The sequence below is a fragment of the Dama dama genome, chromosome 7 (genome assembly GCF_033118175.1).
Source record: "Dama dama isolate Ldn47 chromosome 7, ASM3311817v1, whole genome shotgun sequence".
NCBI lineage: Eukaryota > Metazoa > Chordata > Mammalia > Artiodactyla > Cervidae > Dama > Dama dama.
In genome coordinates this window covers 52,217,433-52,240,853 of record NC_083687.1, presented here as the reverse complement: position 1 = coordinate 52,240,853, position 23,421 = coordinate 52,217,433, and the positions used below count along the sequence as shown (strand labels likewise).

General features: G+C 52.7%; 1 protein-coding gene and 1 long non-coding RNA gene across 4 annotated transcripts; both read right to left on the bottom strand.

Annotated features, from left to right (window-relative positions):
• Window positions 1-142: 142 nt before the first annotated feature.
• LOC133059957 (uncharacterized) lies at window positions 143-8,043 on the bottom strand. Of its 3 annotated transcripts, XR_009693670.1 has the most exons (6): window positions 7,890-8,043; window positions 7,490-7,699; window positions 5,460-6,648; window positions 3,409-3,530; window positions 2,140-2,430; window positions 143-2,037 (listed from the first exon to the last, which is right to left on the bottom strand). It is a non-coding gene; the product is annotated as an uncharacterized LOC133059957 (long non-coding RNA). The 3 variants fall into 3 exon arrangements; XR_009693669.1 differs by having other exon boundaries at window positions 3,409-6,648; XR_009693671.1 differs by having other exon boundaries at window positions 2,140-2,330; window positions 3,409-6,648.
• A 4,810-nt stretch (window positions 8,044-12,853) lies between these two features.
• On the bottom strand, window positions 12,854-22,032 carry SERPINB1 (serpin family B member 1). Its single transcript, XM_061147745.1, has 7 exons — window positions 21,925-22,032; window positions 20,803-20,977; window positions 18,323-18,460; window positions 17,660-17,777; window positions 16,212-16,354; window positions 15,961-16,128; window positions 12,854-14,110 (listed from the first exon to the last, which is right to left on the bottom strand). The coding sequence occupies exons 2-7, from the start codon at window positions 20,968-20,970 to the stop codon at window positions 13,709-13,711; spliced, it is 1,137 nt and encodes a 378-aa protein (XP_061003728.1). The 5' UTR covers window positions 20,971-20,977; window positions 21,925-22,032; the 3' UTR covers window positions 12,854-13,708.
• Window positions 22,033-23,421: the final 1,389 nt, after the last annotated feature.

Here is a 23,421-nt window from a genome sequence, read left to right as displayed (position 1 = left end):
CCCACCCGCGTCCTCCCCCGGCTCTCAGGATAAAAACGGAGCCCATCCTTCAGTCCTCGGGACCACATCCCACCCCCCAACCCCCCCATCTAGCAGCACTCCCACCTCACTCCCGCCCTCCCTGCCCTCAGCCCCTGCGCCCAGTGGTGAAGAGCCAGGACCCAGATCTGTCTACACCGCTTCTCCCCTGGGTGACCTTGGTCAAGGTCATCATCTTTGTTTTCACTCACTTCATCCGTGGGATGGGGGTCACACTGTCACCTAATGGCGGCGGGGAAGACCTGCTGAGAACCATGCACGACAGCTGCAGGTCATGAGGGTGAGCTGCGGGCGTTTCTGATTCTTCTGGTCTCAGCTCGGACGTCACTTCCTTAAGGAGGCCAGTCTGGGGACAGGGACAGTCACGGTCTTCCAGGGACGCTTGACACAATTTTGGCTAGTCAATCATTGTGAAGGTCCGTCTAGTCAAAGCTGTGGTTTTTCCAGGGGTCATGTACGGATGTGAGAGTTGGACCATAAAGAAGACTGAGCACCGAAGAATTGATGCTTTTGAACTGTGGTGTTGGAGAAGACTCTTGAGAGTCCCTTGGACTGCAAGGAGATCCAGCCAGTCCATCCTAAAGGAAATCAGTCCTGAATGTTCATTGGAAGGACTGATGCTGAAGCTGAAGCTCCAATACTTCGGCCACCTGATGGGAAGAGCTGACTCATTGGAAAAGACCCTGATGCTGGGAAAAATTGAGGGCAGGAGGAAAAGGGGACGACAGAGGATGAGATGGTTGGATGGCATCATCGACTCGATGGACACGGGTTTGAGCAAGCTCTGGGAGGTGGTGGGGGACAGGGCAGCCTGGCGTGCTGCAGTCCATGGGGTTGCAAAGAGTCAGACACAACCGAGCGACTGAACAACAATCGTAAATGGGCTTGCTGCCGTCTGTGTGTTCGGCGTTGTTGAAAGTGCTTTATCGTCTGTTTCTCAAATGACCATCTGAGCCGCATCTGTTTTTAATCCAGAGCAGAACTTGGGACTCAGGGAGGCTGAGTGACTGTCCCGGGGCCACAGAGAGGGCTTGGAACCCAGGCAGCCTGAGTGCTCAGCCGCCTGGCCAATGGTTCTCAGACTCGTGAGCCCACTGGAAACCAGAATTCCAGTCCAGTCCAGCTGTGGTGGGGTCCATCTCTAGCAGGTCCCCAGGTGATGCTTTCTCTGCTGGCCCCTGCAGACCACACTTCGAGAATCCAGAAAGCAGTTTCCGGTGGCCAGCAGGCTCTTCCGGACGCAGGGTGTCTCCCCCCACCCCGCTACCTCCCTCCTGCGCACTCCTGTGTCTCTTCCTGCTGGCTCTGACCACGTTCAGTGACTTGGGAGGCCGACCAGCCTGCCCCAAGTCCCCGCGCTGCCTGGGCCAGCCTGCCTGCCTCTCTCGCCCCTTCCCACCACAGCTGCTGGTTTTCCCCTGTGGGGCTCGTTGAAATCATCCACCGGGACATGGACTCATGTGTGTTGTGCTGGCCAGACCTGCCCATGGGAGGGTTGACTGACAGTCGGAATTGGAAAGGGTGTCTTGCTGGTTCTCATGATGTTCCACTGGGCCAGCCAGGCCCGAGGAAGACAGATTTTTCTAGCAACTCGATTTCTGTGCTCCTGGCCAATTTTGATGAACTTTTGACTTCCATTGAGAACCAGGAGTTTTAATGACTTGGCTCCTGACCAAGGAGCAAGATGCATGGCCTCCAGCCTGCAGCCCGCAAATTCCTGCCTGCCCACCCCTTCCCCGCTCTTACGCTCCAGGGAAGCGAGTATTGTGAAAACAAGAAGCCTCCTCTGGGGCTGAGGGCATGGAAAACCTCACACCTAACCGTGGGCATCAGAAGCCCGCATTCACGTGCTCTGGAGGAAGGTGCTGGGTTTCCCCCCAGGGGTTGCGCTGGGGTCCGGGCGGCCTCTGCTTGAGCAACGGCAGGGTCCCAGCTGGCCTGGTTCATTACCCAGCTGGAAGTTACATAACACGGGGCCTTCTAACGCTCAACCGTTCCCTGAAGCAGAAAGCATTTGGGTCAGAATCCTATGTTTTTTCCACAATCTATTGTTTGAAACATTGCCCCAAGATCCAGCAAAGACGTGAAGGCATAACTGACCTGTCTCCAGTTAGAACAAACCGTGCCTCCCTCTGCTGACATCACGCCCAGCAGCTGGTCCTGCCCAGGTTCTGGCCTCTTGGTTTCAGATGAAAAGTCTTCTGAGGGTAGCCGTGGTGATGACGTGGTAACCCCACAATGCCTGGCTCCTGGGAGGTCTTCAGCGAGCATTTGTTTAGCTGGTTTTCTGGCTGGAGAAGATGGTGGCATTGAGGAGGAGACTGGTCCTCGACGGGCAGGTGCGAACCTTCCCTGGTTCGGGGTGTGGTTCCCTGGCTGAGCTGGGGACACCTGGGGAGTAGTTAGGATGTAGTAGGTAGGTGTAGTTACAATGTGGTGTGAACTTTCTGCTTCTGCTCTAGAAGTAGGACTTGGGTCACTTTGTAGTCTTTATTTAAGCAATAAACTGATGGCAAGTCACCTGTCCACGACACTCTAATGAAGTGAAATAAGTGTACAATGAACATGCTCAAAGTCATAATGGTGAGAGTCAGTTGGACAGCTCCTGGGATCCCAGGGTATGAATTAGTGTCCTCAAGCCTCAGTGTCCTCATCCCCTGATGGAGAGTGGATTATGATGACCTCTGAAAGCATGTACGATTTTAATTCACACCAAAAAACCACTTACAGGAAACTCCATGTTTTGCTGGTGAGCCTTGCAGTTCCAGCCCCCTTCCATGATGGGACAACTAGGTTTTGAGACAAAGCCATCCTCCAGTCTCTGTCAAATCACTGCACTCCCTTGAGCTGAAGTTTGCTCAGCTTAAAAGTGAGGCTAAGAGAGGCTACTGGGCCCACTTTTACTTTGGAAGTTTCTTATGAAAATCAGATGAAATGACTTAGGGGAAAGCACTTTATTCACTTCTGGTGCTGCCAAAAGTGAGGGACTCTTCTTGTCATTAATCCATGGCTATGTGAGGGACAATGGGCAGGTTTCAGAGGCGGGACATGGCGGAAGAAATATTTTTTCATTAACTAGCTGGTTGTTCACACAGGCGTGGATGGAACCCAGCTGGCAAACTATTGTCTACTTTTTCTTTTTAATTAGCAGTTTTATTTTATTTATTTATTTGGCTTCATCTGACTCAGTTGCAGCACCAAGGGCCTTCATTGTGGCGTTCAGGCTTTTCTCTACTTGGAGTGCTTGGGCTTAGTTGCCCCCATGACATGTGGGATCTTAGTTCCCTGACCAGGGATCAAACCCACGTCCCATGCATTGCAAGGGGGATTTTTAACCCCTGGACCACCGGGGAGGCCCCATGTTCTTACCCTCTTTTCTCCACGTGGGAGAACCGCCCTGAGAACACAGGATGGATGGATTTCTGCTGTTTGTTGTCATCCGCCCGCTTGGTGGGCGTCCCAGGGGGCTGGCTCAGTGGTAAAGAATCCGCCTGCAATGCAGGATACCCAGGTTCGATCCCTGGGCTGGGAAGATCCCCTGGAGAAGGAAATGGCAACCCACTCCAGTCTTCTTGCCTGGAGAATCCCAGGGACAGAGGAGCCTGGCGGGCTACAGTCCATGGGGTCAAACAGGAGTCGGACACGACTGAGCGACTCAACAACAACGATAAGCCCTCTTGGTGCTGAAGCGGAAACTCTCTGGCCTGCCTGCCCCTGCCTCCCTGCTCCTGGGGTAGGAAGCTGTGTGTTGAAATCGTGGAAGATCCGAGGCCAGCTCCTCTCCGTGGTCTCCTCTCCAGGGTGGACATCAGATCTCGCAGGAAGCCGCAGACACGGCTTGGTCTCTGAGGCAGGGCCGCTCGGGCGGGCCTCCGGCCAGCACGCGGTCCTCAGGGCCTGTGAGAAGCCAGGAAGCAGAGCCCAGCCCGGCGACCAGCATGTCTTGGGGCTGCTCCCAGGACTCCTGCCATCCCAGGGTCTCCCGGGACGTCTGTGCCTGACCCGTGCTAAGAAACGGCGTCCCGAGTGGCTCTGGGACACCTTGGTGTCGTGACGCCAGGTGGACGCCTAGAATTCGGTGTGCTCAACCCGACCACCCCCTTCCGTGGGAACATCCTGCCCCGCATGCTCAGCGTGTGACCGAGGGGTTCCTGGGGGCTTCCTCCAGGCCCCACCCGGCCCCGCCTAGGGGCAGACTGCATGCAGTGGCCTGCTGGGCGCCCCCTCCAGTTTCGGCTCCTCTGGGCGAGTCGCCCCGTGTGACTGTGGAGAGCCGGGAGAGGAGGCAGCTGGCCCCGAGGACAGCGGCTGGGCATGTTCGGGCTGCGGTGCAGGGGTTTCCGGAGCCAGCCGCACCCCTGCCGTCTCTCCCAGCTGCCAGGAAACCGCCACCTTCCGTCTTAGCCAGGTGACACTGGGTTTCAGCAACCTTGCAGCAAGAGCCCGCATGATGCCAGCGGGGGCCGAGGAGCCGGGTGGCTGGGACGAGGCCGGGATGGAGGCTGGAGTCTGAGTCAGGCCGTCAGGCTTCCGGGGGCAGAGGGCACGGAGGCTCTCGAGACAGCCCCCCCACCCCTCCATCACTGGTGACTTGGGATTTCCAGTTTCCTATTGAAAAAGCTCCAAGTTTGTTTTGAAATGGGAGCTAAGAAGAGCGTCTGTGTGTCCAGGAGCACTGACATCTGCTGGGAGCATCTTTCTTTGTCTTTCTTTGAGATCTCCCCGCTGGCTGCTGCTCCCCTCTTGCCGAGGGCCTTCTGCCCCCGGGGCCCATCCACCCCTGTCCCGATCTCTGACACCCAGAGGAGCAGAAGAACATGAGGGGGGCCCAGGGTGTGGAGTCAGGCACCCTAAATCCACACTCTGCCCCGCAGTCTCTTCACGTAAACCTGAGCTAAAGGGCCAGAGAGGAGTCCCAGTGAAGACTCCAGGGCCTGGCACCCAGACAGGGGTTTGTTACGGACCTTGAAAGGCCCCTCTGCAAGGGTGTTCAGTCACTCAGTCATGCCCAACTCTTTGCGACCCCATGGGCTGTAGCTCGCCAGGCTCCTCTGTCCATGGGATTCTCCAGGCAAGAAGACTGGAGTGGGTTGCCATGCCCTCCTCCAGGGGGTCTTTCTGACCCAGGGATCAAACCCTCGTCTCCTGCATTGGCAAGTGGATTCTTTACCACTGAGCCACCAGGGAAGCCCCTTTCTACTGAAAGAGAAGATTTTCCTTTCTGATCCTGGAATTATGAGAAGTGGTGGTGGTGTTTGTGTGCTGGGACCAGCCCAGGTGTAGTTTCTTCTGGACACCAGGTGTACCAGACACTCCTTCTTGTGACTCAGCTCAGTGCTGGGGATCCTTTTCCTTGTTATTAAAACATAATAAATACACAGAGCCAGTGACGCTCTGTTTCAGCCCTAAGATCAGATCACCTGCAGAGAATCTTGGCTTTCTCACAGGCATCATCGGATGGGGAAGGAACTTCTGAGTCATTCAGTCTGGTTCCAGCAGTAATCCTGGGCCACTCACTGCCCTCGGGCAGACACTGGACTTTGATGGGAGAAGAAAAAACCAAAGTCAGTTGTTCTTGATAGATTTTTGCCCTATCGGAGCTTTCTCCATTAACCCACCTAACAGATGCCATTTCCTAACGTACCTATCCTGACAGTACTTCTACCTGAAACAAACAAAAAACTAGAACATTAAAAAAGTTAATAACAGGGGACTTCTCTGGGACTTCCCCTGGCCCAGGGGTTAAGAATCTGCCTGCCAACGCAGGGGACGCAGGTTTGATCCCTGGTCCGGGAAGATCCCAAGTGCTGGGGGGCAGCTCGGCGCGGGCCCCTCAAGCCTTGAGCCTGCCCCTGAGCCCGCGCTCGGCAGCAAGGGAAGTGGCCACGACGGGAATCTGAGCACTGCAGCTAGAGAGGAGCCCACACAGCTACGAAGTTCCGACACGCTGTAAATAGATACGCAAAAACGTTATTAGGGGGAGTGTACTTGAAACAATAGCAGTAGGTTATGTCTATGGAGAGTAGGGCCTGAGAGCAGCCTCCTTCCAGTACGTGCGTAATTAACGAAGTTCCCTCCTCTCCTGACTGTGCACTCAAGTCCCCACGACATCATTGAGTTCCCTCGGCGTCTCTACGGGTGAGACAGGTTCGCTGGAGAAAGGCCCAGAGAGGCTACCTTCGGGCCGAGTGGAGAAGGAAGAAGCAGAGACCACCTCCCTCCAGTCTCCCCCTCATCGCGTCTCCGTCTAAACCCCTCGGGGTCACCGGACCTGGGTACCTGATTGTACGCATTCACTTATTCTCTAACAGATTTAACATGTGAGGGCTGGGACTATAGAAAGCAGTGGGAGAGCTTCCAAGCTAAGCTTACGGCAGGACAAATGTACTCGTAACTAAAATACTTGTACGAATAATTGTGAAAGAGCTGATACTTTATGTCAAATAGTGAATGTGCTAGTAACGGGCAGGCCTGGCTCGATGCCACCTCCTAGGGGACGTCTATCACTCAGAATTGGTCTTTCCCCGCTTTACACTCAGCTGGGCTGGTACAGCGTCTTCGATATCACAGCAGTTCTCATGGTCTGTCCTGTAGTTGGATTACGAGGATCTGAAGAAGGGACCAAAACAAGAAAGAAGTGAGTCTTTGCCTTCCAGGAGCCATTAGCAGCTTTAAGACAGGGTCCCCCGTGGTAGTTCAGAGAAAGGTCTGCTCAGTCTTCACGGAAGCGCAGGGGTCAAGGGCAGAGGCGAGAAGGTCCTGTGCGCATAGAAGATTCGGGGGGAGGAGGCGTGTGCACGGGGCGCATGGAGGTAAGCGATTCCATGGGTCCAGGCGTAGAAACCAGCATTCTGGAACAAGGACAGGACACGGACGGTCCTGCCTCCGTGGAGAGGAGGGTTTCCCACCGAGGCGTCGTTGACTCCCGAGGTCAGGTTGCGCTGGGCGCGGGGCCGCCCAGTGCGCTGGAGGATGTTCCCGCTTCCAGGCCTCCACCCGCTCGAGGCCCTGGTGCCTCCACCCCCCCACCCCGCAGTCGTGGCAGCTCTGAACCTCAGATGTCGTCACACGTCCCCTGGGGGTGGGGGCCCAGCCCTGACGGAGAACACGGGCACACACACAGACACGCGTGTGGGAGGAGGCAAGCGTACGTGGCTGAGGGCAGACACAGGAGAGGAGCAGCGGGCGCCCTTGGCTGCTTGTGACTGAGGCCTCAAAGCACGACAGAGGAGGGCACTGTCCCCCCGAGTGTCCTCGTCCCTGGAGGCGCAGACCCACGAGGGCCCACCGTCAGCTCGTCCCCCAGAGCCCAGGTGCTCATGGGCTGCCCCCGCCCAGGCTTGCCCGCAGAGCCCCAGTCCCGCCAAGGTGTGATGGCTGACCTCCGCTAGGAGTCAGTGGTACCTGAGGACGGGTCCTCCTGGAGCAAGCATTTTATTTTAAAGCGCACCTGGTTTTATAAGGTCGCGGATGTAGCTTAGCCGGAGACTCTCAGCCTAAGTCAGAGGGTCTGCCGGCAGAGGAGCCGGGACCCCCAGGACAAGCTGCAGGCAAGCAGACTTCCTCCTCGGCTCAGACCAGCCTGCTTCGGGTACTGTCAGTGCTCCAGGTCTGAACGACAGCTGCTTGAGAATCGGCCAAGGTTTTTTACTTTTTGCCACTAGAGAAAGGAAAAGTGCCTTGTCCTCTGTGTCAGAAACTCCAAGCACTACGCTCTTCCTGCGCCCCCTGCCCACCCCGGGAAATCCAGTCCTGGACCAGTCCCGCACAGCTCGTGACCCTGAACCCGAACTCAAACCTCCCCTCTCCTCCCGTCCCGGGCCGACCGTGTGCTCCGTGGCTGGCCTCACCAGTGGCTCTTCAAAGGTCAACAGGAATTTTCCCCACACAGCTTCCGAGCCAAGATGCACTTGCAGCAGTGAAGCACCCAGCCTCCCGGAATCAAGCCCCGCGGCTCTGCCACTCTGCTTCTTCCGCCTGGTAACTCAGGAGGATGGAGGGACTTTATTCTGTGTGGGAGGGAGCAGAAGAGGGACAGATTTGCTGAAGATGTAGGAACAGAGATAAAGGGAGATATGAAAGCAACAAGGAGATTGTTGCCAGGCAACAAGCCTGGTTGTCAAAGAGACAGAGCCGTCGTCAGTAATAACCCACGAGCCATCTTCGATAACAGCCTGTAAATCCCTGAGCTGGGAAATGTCTGTGTCGGGAGGGGTAACAGCAAACAGTTCTCCAAAGAACCAAAGCATTGAGCTCCCCACTCCGTTCTGTAAACATGGACCTTGCTGTAAGCAAAGAAGGCTTACCCAGAGCTTTATTCATTGTTGTAACAAAACCGTGGTTGATCTGCTCAGAAAGCGAAGTTTCCTGTGTAACTGGTCACAGAGCAGCTCACACTTGGAGTCTTTCTTAACACCCAGGAGAGAGGAGCTGGCCAGAGAGACAGAAACCAAACACTTCATTTGAGGAATATATGTATTTTATTTTGTTGACGTATAGCTGATTTACGGTGTGTTAATTTCTGCTGACAGCAGTGTAGCTCAGTTACACATATATGTGTGTGTACACGGTTTTTCACACTCTTTCCCTTCACGGTTTATCTCAGGGTGTTGAGTATAGTTCCCTCTGCTGTACGGCAGGACCTTGTTTATTTGGGGAGTATATTATCATCACGGGAGCACACGCAGCCATGCAGACCTCCCATCCTTAAGCCTGGTGCTTCCTCCACGAGGCAAGATGTCATTCAAACAGACTTATCACGGGCTCCACACACAATGTCACTGGGCCTCCCCGGTCGCTCAGTGGTAGAGAATCTGCCCACAATGCGGGAAACCCGGGTTCGACTCCTGGGTCGGGCAGATCCCTGGAGAAGGAAATGGCAACCCACTGCAGTATTCTTGCCTGGAGAATCCCAAGGACAGAAGAGCCTGGTGGGCTACAGTCCCTGGGGTCACAAAGAGTTGGACACAGCTGAGCGACTAACACATACAGTATCTATAAATACCCACAAAATGTAAGATTAAGTAAACTCAGAGGGTGCACAGAGAAGACTCCTCTGGGTCTTTAGAAAGCAGAGGAGAGGGCGCCCTGATGGGGCTGTGGTATTCAGAAGGCTGAGAGATCAGTGTTTCTTGCTTTGGGTGCTGAATACATGGTGAGTTCATTTTGTGAAACATGTTTGAGCTGTCCTACTTACAGGTGTGGAAGGTACCGTATAAAACACTGGTTAATGCCTCAGAAATGGCATTTATCAAAAGACAGACATTTTTTAAGTGTTCATGAGCTTTCTGAAGTCAAATAAAGGCAATCCCTAGGTAGGAAATCGATGGCTGCAATGGTGAAGCGAACGGCATCTAAAAGCAGTAGAGAGAACAGAGTCCTGTGTGGACAGTCAGCCGTCCCGGAACCCCGGCCCCCGCCCGGGGACACCACCGGCCACCCCGCCCTCTGCTCCGCTCACGCTCTGCTCTGCTGGCCTCCTGGGGCCGCCTGTCTCCTCAGTGGAGATTACTGTCCACTTGAGTTAACTCACTTATGGACTTGATATATTTTCATTAAAAAATACCCACAATGATGAAAAAGCATCAATTTTTGAAAATTAGTTCAGCAAGCAACAACAGCAAATAATGTAGGACATAAAATACAGTAAGAAATTAATGAGTTTAAAAGTCACGAAAGGGAATTCCATGGCCATCCAGTGGTTAGGACTCCATGCTTCCACTGCAGGGGTATCGCTTCATCCCTGGTAGGGGAACTAAAGTCCCACAAGCCGGGAGGGACTGCCAAAAAATTCCACCAGTCCTTACCTTTCGATATAGTTAGGTCATAGGAGAGCAATTGAAAATTTTAAGTATCTACTGTTTTGCCTTGATAAACAACTGGGTTTACTTTAAAATGGGAACTTTTTACGCAAATTCCTAAATATTTTTTACCCAATTTTTACCCAGTTTCCTAATGTATCAAATTTTGCACAGAACACTGAAATTTGCAATGCATTTATTTTTTGAAAACTGACTTTTTAAAATATTGTGCAATAATAAAATGTCGACACTTCTAATTTACAGGAAACTTTTATGTATCTGCTGAAGCAAAGATCTTACTACCAGGATTTGTTGTAACAGACATTTGCAAAATATAGGAAGGGCTGGTGTAAGAACTTCGGGAAAACCTCTCTGAGGAACTTCCTCTTGCTGCGCAGGCTGGGCTGGTCACGGTCTCTCCCGTGAGCTGGAAATTCACCTTTGTCTCCTGACTCCTGGGCTGCACACTACACCTCACCTCTTGGCAAAGACTGGTTTCTTCATCCCGCAGGGCTCTGCCCATACCGTAGGCGGGGCTGCGGTCACACAGGCCACCCACTGTTTTTTCAGGTTGGAGAGTTTCCGGTGTCGCAATTCTGTGCCTGTACTTAGAACCCCAAGAGGTTAGATAAAGAAATGCTTTTCCGCTTTATAACCTGTACATGTCTCAGAGCCACCCACCTTCCAAAGTTGAAGTATAACAGATCCTTCGGAAGTCCCGGGAGGTTTTTAAATGACAGATGCATCCTCTGGCATGTTTTTGTGCAGAGATCTCGGCTCTTAGCAGTGACCCTGGGGGGCCAGGGCACTGGAGATGTGCCTCGGACATGTGAGAACACAGCAGGTCCCGCCGCTGGGCTGTCCACCCCCTCTTCCCAAGCAGTCCCAGGTTATGTGCTGCCTTCTCAAACGTGAGCGTATTTGAGACTGTAAAGTTATTGAAGATTTCATTTAAACTGGCCGAGGTTCACAGCTGAGCGTGAAAACACAGTATTAATAGTGAAGGGCGAGCATTTCTTCCGAAGGCTTCGAGTGGGCTCTCATCCCCATGGGCGGTTCTCGGCTATGCGTCGGGAGGAGGTCTGCTCCGAGGTCCCAGGCAGCTTCCTTCCTCCCATCTGCAGCCTGAAGACCACGCCACCCACCTTAAAATATGAACATCGCATGTGGAGCCCCAGGACCGGCCCCATGTGCGACGTGGAGAATCTGGGAACTGACGTATCTGTTTGAAATCATGTTGAATGTCAGCTCTTTAAACATGATTCTGCCCTAGACAGGGCTTCCCAGGTGGCTCAGCAGGAAAGAATTCACCTGCAATGCAGAAGACGCATGTTCAATCCCTGGGTTGGGAAGATCCCCTGGAGAAGGAAATGGCAACCCACTCCAGTATTCTTGCCCGAGAAATCCCATGGACAGAGGAGCCTGGCGGGCCTACAGTCCATGGGGTTGCAAGAGTCAGTCACCACTTGGCAACTAAACCACCAACCACCACTGCCCAGACTCTTTTTTTCCCCCTCTTTTCCTCTGAAGTGTCTTGTTACTGACTTCTCTGGGTTTTTAATCCTCCTTTTTTCATTTTTACATCCTTTTGTCTTTCTGGATTACAGTTTTCTTTCTGAAAGAAGTTGTGGATAATTTTTCCTGATCTGACAAGTCACAGTTACTCTCTCTTGCCATCTATAATTTGCTAATAAATCTTACCTCTTCAGTACTTGCTTCTTAACTGTGTTTTTGAGCTCTAGAATTTCTATCTCATTTTTGAGACTGATTTAAGCTTCCAGTTATCCGCTGAGTGTTTAATCTTGTCTTTTGTCATGTTGATCAGAGAGGACAGTGCTGTTTTGTGATTTGTGCGTGACGGTTCTAAGAGCGGGAACCTCAGGACCCACGCTTCTGTCAACTGTGTTTTTGTGTGCCGGCTTTAGTTTATGTTGTCATGGGTCAGGAGGATGTCTGCAGGACAGACCAGGTGTCACCCATCCAGCGACCTTCGATTGTGTGCTGGGTGTTGTATAAGAAAAGCTGCTTATAAAAAAGTTTATGGGTAATCTTTCTGCCTCTGGGTTGCAGCAAACCAGGATGAATGTAACCCAATTCTAGGGCCTGGGATTTTCCAGGCTGTCTGACGACTTCAGCAGGGCTGCATTCTGCGATGATTCACTCATACCTTAGGGTGTCAGGGGGTTGACTGGGGCCCTCACTCTTGACGGGTCCAAACTCGGGTGCCCTAGCCTAGCACAGTGCCAAAACACCCACGTCACGCCTCATAGATCTCTTCTGGGTTGGAGATGCCCCAGTCCCTCCTGGGTCTTGGGCCCAGTGTCTCTCCAGGATCAAGTCAACCTTCCCCCGAGGGGCTGCCATGTATGTTCTTTGGTTTTCCAGTTGGTCTCCAGAGGTTTCTGGGTTATCTCACTCATCATTATGAGAGGTGGACATTCTCCACATCAGATATGAATTGGGGGACTTCCCTGGTGGTCCAGTCATTGGGACTCCACGCTCTGACTGCCAGGGCCACAAGGGCACCGGTTCCTTCCATCCCTGGTTGCTACGGGCAGCAAGGCAAAAAAAAAAAGAACCAGATCTAGACCCTGCTCTCAAATTTCCTGATTGTTCTGACTTCACCAGCTGACAGTAGTCCAGGGGCCTGTCCCCTCAGACACAAAAAGGGAGGATTTGAGCAGAGCTGCTTGGGCCCATGTAACTTGATCAACAGGATTTACTCTAAATTGCTGAGTAGATGTTGGACTGAGGAGCAAAACGGGACAGACAGCTGTGGCTTTCCTCGTGGTCCCTGCAGCCAAGAGGACCTGGGGTGTGGCAGGTGCTAGAAAGTATCTTAAGATTAAAAGGAGGAGACACGCCTGCCAACGTGAGGTTGGCTGGAATTTTGTTTGTGTGCGGTGCACTCACTCCGTATCAGCCAGATGTGAGCACAGGTCAGGCCCAGAACCCCCTTCTGCAGTCTTGGCTTGCCCGAGACCAGGGAGAAACAAGAAGAGGACTGACATCAGTCTGGTTTGCACGATCTTAGGAGACTTTATTAACCAACCCACCAGCTTCACGAGAGCAAGAAGATGCAGCATTTCAAGGCGCAGGTTGACATTCATCAGAGAGCACCCTGCCCCCCGCCTTCCTCCACAGCCTTGCATAAAGCTGTCCTGCCGCCATAAAATCCTATGTCAGATGATGGGCGTCAAGAGCTTTTATCAGAAAACATGGGAGAAGCCAGTTAGCAGTGAGATCTTATTGTCATTTCTTGGCTTCTTTCCTGATAAGACACCTACTGCTTGATTCCTCGTGACCCCTCATAACGTGTATCCGGAGGAGCAAGGGAGAACAGACACGGGAGGGCATGGGTTACCACCAGGTCGGAGGGCTGAACACAGGGTCAGAGACCTCGCCAAGGCAAGTCTGTCTCATAACCCTGACCCTCAATGGGGGCACTCGCCTGTATTTCAACTGAGTATTTGTTGAAGCCTCCCTTCAGCTATCAGGACATCTCTCTACTGTGGCTTCCAAAAGTCTGTCTTTAAAAGCAGATGACGGCGTGACCACTGTCCCCCACGGCTCTCAGGAGAGTATAGCAACTTCATAGACTGCTACACTGTCAAGGATCTACACATCTGATTTTTTCTTTCTTTTTTTTAATGCATTCAAGAGGAATCACGGGATTTTTCAGTATAAAAAAAGAACAGATACCCACGCCAAGTTAATTGGTGTGAACAGCCAACAGAGCTAAGCTTAAAAAGGAGAGTAAAGATTCATTATCGAATAGTACTTTACGGGTAAAGGTATATGAGAATGGTCACCATCTACAGGGCAGGCAAAGAGCTGTAGGCTTGACCTTGCATTAACATCTCTAGCCTCTATGGAGAGGAAAGCCTGCCTAGAAACAGGATGTGTGAGGAGGGCTTGTGCTGGATGAAGAAGATGAACGGGTGGTCGGCAACGAACTCCTCCTCCGGCAGCAGCATGGCGAACTCGGCGACGGCCCCCGTGGCGGCCGCCGCCTCCGTGCCTTCCTCGTTCACGTCCACGACGGACTTGTGGACCACCTTGGATATGAAGAGGTCCCTGGCCCCCGACATGCCGGACAGGTCCGCCTTGCTGCTGAAGAGATCCGGCGCACCCAGGCGGGCCAGGGGCTCTCTGAGGTCGTAACTCTCCTCCAGCTTGAACCTGGGCAGCTGGACCCTGACCTCGAGGAGGTCCAGGCTCTCGGGTCGGGTCCACTCCCGCAGCTTCTCCAGAGTCAGCTGTTGTTCAATCTGGAATAGAACAGGTGAAAAGAAGAGCTGAACCCATGCTATGGAAGTCAGTCAATAAGGCGTTGTTTAGACGAACGGACAGCCTATCCACTGTTCGCTATTTCCTTCATGTTTGCACCAAAACAGGTTCCACTTGGGGATTTCACGCCTTTCCGGCTGCTTGGTGATAATAAACAGAACTGCGTTCCCAGGCACCAAGGGCCCCCGGATGGAGACGAGGCCCAGGAACCGCCCGCCCCCACCCAGGACTGACTGAGCCTCTGCCACGCTGGACCACCCGCCGTCATGGCTGTTATTACCCTGACTGACTGACACAGGGGGTAATTTTTAAAGCTTTCTTCTATTTCTTCTATTTATCTGAGTCCCAGTGGTCCCCTGCAAACTTCACACAGCTGAAGTTGTCCTAATAGACGTAGCTCATGAAGCTGAAGTTCCAATACTTGGGTCACCTGAGCCGACTTACTGGAAAAGACCCTGATGCTGGGGAAGATTGAAGGCGGGAGGAGAAGGGGACGACAGAGGATGAGATGGTTGGAAGGCATCACCAACTCGATGGACATGAGTTCAAGCAAACTCCGGGAGAGAGCGAAGGCCAGGGAAGCCTGGCGTGCTGCAGTCCATGGGGTCGCAAAGAGTCTGACACGACTTATCGACTGAACAACAACAACATTGGTAAAACCAGAAACAGATCTAGTTCCTCGTCTGAAATGGGGTAACCAACCGTAGCACATGCTGGGAGCCCTGTTCTAAGCGCTGCGTCACCCTGTAGGGAACGGCGGGCACAGGGTGAGCCGTGGGAGCCCGGCGCCTGTGGTCGCCCTGTCTCTGCTGCTCCACTGGAACAGAGCCACGCCGCTCGGCTCTACCGATGCCGCTAATCCCCGACCTTCTTTTTTACAGTCAGGAAGGGACAACCGTGGAAATACAGCTGAAAGAAGGAACGCCCAGGTTCTAACACATGCTGTAGCTGCAGATGGCTAACATCAGACCCCGCTCAACAGGAAGGTTAGTTAGGAGGGGAAGGGAAAAGCACAACAGGACAGACACATGGACAAAACCTGCCCTCTTCACACTTCTGCCTCTTCCACACACACACAGATGCTCACACGCGTGTGAACACACAGAGATGCTCACACGTGTGAACAGAGATGCTCACATGCATGTGAACACACAGAGAAATGCTCACACATGTGTGAACACACACAGAGATGCTCACACGTGTGAACAGAGATGCTCACACGCGTGTGAACAGAGATGCTCACACACATGTGAACACACAGAGATGCTCACACATGTGAACAGAGATGCTCACATGCATGTGAACACACAGAGAAATGCTCACACATGTGTGAACACACACAGATGCTCACACGCGTGTGAACACAGAGATGCCCACGTGTGTGAACACATACAGTGATGCTCACACACAGATGCTTACGTGCATATGAATACACACAGAGATGCTCACATGCGTGTAAACAGAGAGAGGCTCACACGTGTGTGAACAGAGATGCCCACACACGTGTGAACACACACAGAGATGCTCACACACATGTGAACACAGAAACGCTCACACAGTGTGAACACAGAGATGCCCACACGTGTGTGAACACACAGATGCACACACACATGTGAACACACACAGATGCCCACACGTGTGTGAACACACACAGAGATGCCCACATGCGTGTGAACATACACAGATGCTCACACGCATGTGAACACACACAGGTGCTCGCGTGCACTCGCGGGAACACACACACATGCTCACATGTGCATGCACACACACACACACACACACACACACACACACACACGGTCTGTGCACCATGCGGGGAGCGGGACCACACCTTCTTCAACCCCGTGGCCTCATCCTGGATGTCGTCCGGCAGCAGGATGACCATGCTGAGTTCCTTGCCCTCGTAGGGCAGCTCCAGCACCCGGCACTTAAGGTCCTTGATGTAGCCGAAGGGAAACTTCTTCTTCTGATACATCATCTTCACTGTTTTTGTTTCTTTCTGAACAATCGGAACACAGATCGCCCATCACTATCCATGTGGCTTCGGAGCACAGAGTCACCTAGACAGTCATCCCCCCTCACCTTATTCAGTCTGAAAGGCGCATCCTTGGTGGCCTCCACCATGAATTTCTCCTGCCAGTTCCCTTTGAAATAGATGGCATTCACCAGCACCAGCTTCGTCAAGCTGCCAACCATACCTGAGGCCAGGAGCTCCGGAATTTTCCCTAAAAGGACAAACTTAGCTTTTTAAAAACCCACCTATCAGAATTCCAAATTTGAGGGACCTTTGATTAGCACTGGGTTTCCCTCATAGCTCAGTTGGTGAAGAATCTGCCTGCAGTGCAGGAGACTGGGGTTCAATCTGTGGGTCGGGAAGATCTCCTGGAGAAGGAAATGGCAACCCACTCCAGTATGCTTGCCTGGAAAATCCCAGGGACAGAGGAGCCTGGTGGGCTGCAGTCCATGGGGTCGCAAAGAGTTGGGCTTGACTGAGCGACTAACATACCTGATTAGCACTGAAATGCAATTCAAATGCTTCCTTCTACTCAATGTCCTGTCATATGTCACTAGGTTACCTAAGCCCCCTGGGGTGCTTCCACTGTAAATTAACCAACTTCCCTGGTGGTTGGGTGGTTAAGAATCCGCTTTCCAATGCAGGTGATGCAGATTTCAGCTCTGCTTGGGAAACTAAGATCCCACAAGCCTCGGGGCTGCTAAGCCCACACACCGCACCTGGGGAGCGCGCGCAACAGCCAAGACCAGACAAACAGACAAACGCACCAACTCGAGAGGCGGATCAGGGGAAACAAACTACCCCGGAGGGGCGAGGCTTCGAAACAAGCTGTTGGGTTAAAGGGCTAAAAACAGGAAGACTCTCCTTTTCTGGGATGTGTGATAATCAGTGGGCCTCATTTGGAGACAGGCCATTCTTTTCCAGGAAAGGAAAAATTTCTTAACCAAAGTGTTTTTAGTCATTAATAAATAAATCGCTTCTTCAAATCATCCAAGTGGTCACCTAACTCCCACAGGGAAGCTTTTAACAGACGTCTAAGAGGTAGGACAGGTCCTCTGCAGACACACGGCCCCACTTGTGATGCATGTGGCTGTGATGCCCACTGTGGGTGCGGAACGGACCGGTGTCCTGTGGGTGCCTTGACCATTCCGTGACTACAACAGAGACACGAACCAGAGACACAGCCTCATTCCTTAGACGAGGTGTTGGTACAAAACACTCACGACCACAGCGGCTTGTGGATACTGGGTCACGAGGTTTTCACCCGTTTATGCTACATTCGATATTAGTTTCAACTTTTAAACGCAGTTTGGGGAACTTATGGGGAAGAAGCTTTTAGCATCTTCAGTTAAAACCACGTTTACATTTCCACGTTAAGAGATGCTTGTGTTTGAGAGCTGTCCAGCCCTGGGCAGGGAAGGTGGATCCCAGGGTCAGGCCGAGAGGCGAGGGAAGGGGGAGAGGCGGGCAGAGGGAAGGAAGGACCCAGTGGGCGGCCAGCGCCGCCCTCGCTCACCGTTCGTCTGCCCTTTGACCCACTCGTTAATGGTCTTCCTCGCATCCTCGGAGGCCTGCAGAAAGTCCACACTGGCCAGCTCAGCATTGTACATTTTCTGAGTTGACGCTAAGAACTCCTGTTTAAGAAAAGAAAGAGGAGGTGTCGTGAGTAACTCCTTCTCCATACAGAAATGGTTCTCTAAAATCCTTAAAAGCAACAGAAATAATCCCCAAAGGCATATTTCATTGTAACAGCAACAAAAATTCTAGCTCTTCTACTTTTTTTTTTATTCTGGTGAAAAACACATAACATTCAATTAACAATCTTAACCACTCTTAAGTGTATAGTTCAGCAGTTTTGGTGTTGTATAAAATTTACCAATTCTTTTCTATTCTTTGACTAACATTTTCATAAACAAGCAAATACTGATTGTGCTTGGAAGTGAATGACGGGATTCACTCTTGGTTTCTTTAGGAAAGCAGCCAAGGTTGCTCTTTTCACTGTGGAGATGAGAAAGCGAAATCACATCCACCGAGGGGAATACTGTTGGTTATGTTTTCATTCTGGATCGTTTTTCTGAACGTTTATAAAAATTAAAACTGGTTTGTGTGACCTGATTGGGCTGGGCAAAAAGTCTGCACGGTCTTTCAAGACTGAGAACACAAACAGCAAAGCACTCACAGGGAGGAAATTGTAGCTTTTCTCTCCGAATAACCTGTTGGCAAGTTTCAGAGTGTAGGGCGCACCATGCTTGTTGATGTCAGCGTTCAGACTCTGAAATCCTGAATGAATCTCCTCAACCCCTTCGAAATGGAGAGCCTAAAATAAAGGAAATATTATTTCTATGACCATGGATTTTGAAATTATGAACTGGTGCCTTGGAATTTGCTTCCATCAAATTAATATGTTTTAGTACTAATGATTGATCAGCAAAATCCAAAATGCATTAGCTTCAAGAAACTTTTTTTGATATAATTACAGTTGCACAAATATGAGTGGTTAATAAACTAAACATGTACACAAGTCTGCTTCCCCAATCATAAATGGTATGTTCATAAGTATATTTGTACAAATAGAATTTTACTGAAAGTTCTCAGAAATAAACAGTAGATAAAAGAATCATCAGCTATGCAAGGACACAAAGGTAGTAGAGATTGAGAGGTTTTTTAATTGCCTTACCAGTGTCAGTAACTCACTTGCTTAAAAACAACTTCATTAAACTTAACACCGGGCAAAAGTTTAATTCTCCGCATATCAGTTACACCAAGAGTCACTTTATGGTTTTATGAGGCCTGGGCTGGTTCCTTCTTTTAAGGCATAAAGAACAAAGCTCTCCTGTGCACGAAGGCCGGTCTCTCCCTGATATGTGGCGTGTGTATGTGGGCACTGGGATGCATCTCTTCAGTGGAAACGGGGGAAGAACTTAAGCCTGCTCGTCACTGAGGTTATGAAGTTCCTGGAAAACCTCCAAACAGCAGCTCAGATTACCTTGCAGGGGCAACTAACAGTTACCAGTACCAGGGATTTTTTCTTTTTTTTTTTAAGTGGATTTTTGAAAACTTTCAAATGCTTCTGTATCTTGAGTGATGGGAAGCGCTGCTTTTCCATCGAGTACGGACGTGGAGGCTGTGCCGCTGCAACAGGCCGGTGACCCTGAGCCCGGGCTGGACCTTCCCCGGCTGCAGGTGCAGTGTGACCTGTGACCCGGGCGTTAGAAAGACCTGTGCGGACACCCTTCCTTTCGAGGAGTCAGAGTTCCCCACTCAGAATAAAGCAGGCCCAGCACACCAGTGCCCTCCACATCCCCCAAGGACAGGCGGCGCCTCCGCGTCGCCCCCTCGTCCCCCTGAAGGGCCCTCCTGCTCACACAGGACACGCCTGGGCCAGGCCCAGGGCCAGGAGCACAGGGCCGCGCTCTCGTGGCCCCTCGGCCTCCCCACCAGACGTCGTTATGCTCACAAGGGACGAGACCCCGCAGGCGCTGCTGGAGGAGCCGGCATCACAGGCAAGGCAGAACGCAGACGGTCCTGGGGGAGGAGGTGCCCTGACTGACCCGAGAGCCAAGCTGATGCGATGCTGGGGCAGAAGTTGCAGGCGGCAGGGGGCGGCCAGTCTCCTTACTGCTCTGTCCTCAGCCCGGGGAGACACCGTGGTCACAAAGGCAGGTTTCCCAGGGCGAGGCTGATCCATTGCACTCCAGACGTGCTGACCCCTGTGATTCCCCCAAATGTGGGAGACTCCACTGGGCTTCCCCAGTAGCTCAGCTGGTAAAGAATCTGCCTGCAATGCAGGAGACCCAGGTTCAATCCCTGGGTCGGGAAGATCCCCTGGAGGAGGAAATGGCAACCCACTCCAGTACTCTTGCCTGGAGAATCCCATGGACAGAGGAGACTGGTGGGCTATAGTCCATGGGGTCGCAAAGAGTCAGACACAACTGAGCGACTAACACTCCACACTTCACACTCGCTCAGCCCAACAAAAAACACCGTCTGTCTCATGCATGCATGCATGCGAGGTGGCTTCAGTCCTGTCTGACTCTTTGCGACTCTGTGGGCTCCAGGCAAGAACACTGGAGTGAGTCGCCATTTCCTCCCCCAGGGGATCTTCCCGACCCAGGGATTGAATCTGAGGTTCTCACATCTCCTGCATTAGCAGGCGGCTTCTTTACCACTAGAGCCTCCCCATCGCAGGTGCTCAGTAGAGACTGGCTCGTGAATGACAGCCTGCATCCAAGTGGATTTTCCCTGGGGCTTTTTCTGGAAGTCTGACCTCGTGAAGCGTAACGTACAACGTGACCCACAACCCTGAACAGCGAGATACAGTTCTACAAACGCACCGTCGCGCGTGCCGGCTAAGTCGCTCAGTCGTGTCCCGCTCTTTGCAACCCTATGGGCTGTAGCCCCCCAGGCTCCTCTGTCCATGGGATTCTCCAGGCAAGAATACTGGAGTGGGCTACCATGCCCTCCTCCAGGGGGGTCTTCCCGGCCCAGGGATTGAAACCGAGTCTGCCTGAGTCTCCTGCGTCCCAGGTGGATTCTTGACCACTGAGCCATCCGGGAAGCCCACAAACGCACTGCAAAAGCTCAAAGGCACAGCCTTTGGTCCAGGCTGTGGCAGGGTTCAGCCGGGAAAGCAGACTATTCTGGCTAGTTTCTGCTGACCTTGGAAATCTGTGCCGCGGTGTCGCCTCTGGCCCCCAGAAAGACCATGGCCAGCGCTGACGAGATGCTGAAGGGGGAGATGAAGATGTTTCCAGCAGGATTGCGCTCGGTCAGGGTGAGGAACAGGTCCACGGCGAAGCGGGTGTTTGCTGTGCTCAGCTGCTCCATGATGAGGCTGCAAGGCAGAGCAGAGCCTGAACTGCCCGCGGCCGCACAAGCAAATCAGCAAGGTCCCCCCGGTCTCCTCTCAGCTTGGGCCACCTCCCTGAAGTTCACTGAAACTTGTACTTTCTCCCTCTCTTTCTAGGAGGGCAAGAACCCGCGTGCACGGATGTGGGAGCCTGGGGAGACTGGCCAAGGACTCAGCGCTGACATGGCATCCAAGTTTTCCTTAGAAAATCAGAGCGACTTGCCACCCAAGGAAGCAAATTCCAGCAAGGAGACAGGATGACCCTCGTTTGGGGGGTTCGCTGTCTGATGTCTGGAGAGGTCCTGTCCCCAGTCTCCAGGGTATAAGAGCTCGGAAACCCAACACAGGCCCCGAGGCAGGTCCAGCGGCCAGACAAGGAGAAGGTGGCCAGAAACCCTGTCCCTCCCGCCGGCGGCCGGGTCTGCAGGTGCAGCCGCTGGCGCTGGCCCATCGGCCCGCCCCTGTCCCCGCCGGGCCTCCCTCTCAGCCCCACACTCCGCCGAGGAAGGGGAACGGCCGGCGGCTGCCCCGCAAGTGAGTCACAGCTGAATTATTACTGTGGCTGATAAATCGCCTCCCGCGCCTCCAACCACAGGAAAGAGGAAGGAGCGGCTGCGCCTGGGCCGGACCGCGCACACAGCTCGGGAGGAGGGGGAGAAGGGCTGGACTCCGCTTCAGGTTCCGCCTTTGGGCCGCCAGGGCCCAGAGAGACCGGACCCAGCGCTGGGACCCCGGGGCGGGGCGCACGGCGGGGCGGGGTGACCGCCGCACAGGGGTCCCCGCGGGGCGCGGGCCAGGGGTCGGGGTGACTGCCGGGCACGGCGGTTCCGCGGGGCGCACGGCGGGCCGGGGTGACCGCCGTTTGCCGGAACCCGCGGGGCGCGGGCGGACCAGAGCCTGTCCCGCCCGCCCAGCTCCCTGCCCGGCCTTACCCGCTGCTCGGCTGCCTGGGCGGGGCGGGGTCTGGGACAGGCGGAGCGCGGCCCTTATAGCGGCGGAGGGGGCGGCGCGGGCGGGCGCCCTGCCCCCTGACTCACCTCCCCGAGTCGGATCTGGGCGGCGCCCGGGGCGGTGAGCCGCCTTCGCGCAGCGCTCTCCTGGGGATCAGCACCCCTGAGTTCCCGGCAAACGCAGGGCTCTGTCAAGGGCCTGTCACCTCTGTCAAGATGAGCTCTTTCTTACTAAGGTGTGAATGACTGAGATGCCGATGCGTCACCTCTCAGAGGCCACACCAGCCTCTTTGAAGTCTCATCTGTACACTCCAGCCTCTGAGGTTATGGGGTGCGGGGGTGGTGGTGGTGAGGAGGGTCCCTCAGGGTGAGAGAAAATAGAATCAGTCCCAAGCAGCATCGCCCAGGTCCCTGGCTCAGGTGTCCAGTGAATTCAGCCCCAAGACTCCCCTGGCCAGTGAGGACCCCACCAGGCTGGGTAACACATAACTGCTCACACACCACGAGAACGCCCATTCCTGTGAATAAAGTATTTCTTACTCATTACACAATACTGAAATGCACACTGACCAGTTTCCCCACACGTACTGTTAGAGTGACTATGAGTGAGGAATGAAAGCAGGAACTCTTTCTGTAAGTTCTTTTCGGTTTTTCCCACTTTAAATGCCTGGCTGTGCAATTTCAGCAAAACTGATACTTGAGACTATGTAATGATTCTGCTTCTTGAAACTTCCCCCGAGCTGTGCTACAAATCTCAGCACGAAAAGGGAACAAAGGAAAGATCTTATTTTTAAAGTAGTATAAATAATGCAGTGTAAATGAGTTGTAGGTTTTGTTTTTACTCTGTGAATTTGTTTATAAAAAGAGAGGCAAAGGAAAACCCAGTAATAAGAGATAAAAACACTTTTCATCATTTAACCAAAACAAAACAATAAGACTTCAATAACTCAGATTGCACAATGTTTCATAGCTGATTAGAGTAAAGAAACCGGCATTTATTGAAAGTCAGTCATAGTTAAGACCAGTGGTTTGTTAAAATCAGTAACCTCTCCACTATCTCTCACAGAACGGAGGACCCCTCATCAGCTTCTAGCAAGAGGTCTTTGTGGGTAAGGAAGTCAAGAGTAAGAGGCTATGCTGAAAAGTTGTTAAACTAAAATCCCAGACACATAAACCAAGGTTCTGAACTTTCTGGGTTCTTTTTCCTCTGACATTTTGTATTTGTGCTCACCTAAAGTTAGTGATGCTTTTGACCTGTGGTGTTGGAGAAGACTCTTGAGAGTCCCTTGGACTGCCAGGAGATCCAGCCAGTCCATCCTAAAGGAGATCAGTCCTGGGTGTTCATTGGAAGGATTGATGCTGAAGCTGAAACTCTTAATACTTTGACCACATGATGCGAAGAGCTGACTCATTGGAAAAGACCCTGATGCTTGGAGGGATTGGGGGCAGGAGGAGAAGGGTACGACAGAGGATGAGATG

Bases quoted from the DNA above. Each gene is read 5' to 3' on its own strand.
- SERPINB1 (XM_061147745.1), bottom strand. From the start codon at position 20,970: ATGGAGCAGCTGAGCACAGCAAACACCCGCTTCGCCGTGGACCTGTTC. The intron at 16,129-16,211 runs GTGAGGGGGGAT...CCGATTGTTCAG, and splicing joins CGCCTTTCAGACTGAATAAG to AAAGAAACAAAAACAGTGAA. The intron at 14,111-15,960 runs GTGTGGTCCCGC...GTTCTATTCCAG, and splicing joins AGGCCACGGGGTTGAAGAAG to ATTGAACAACAGCTGACTCT.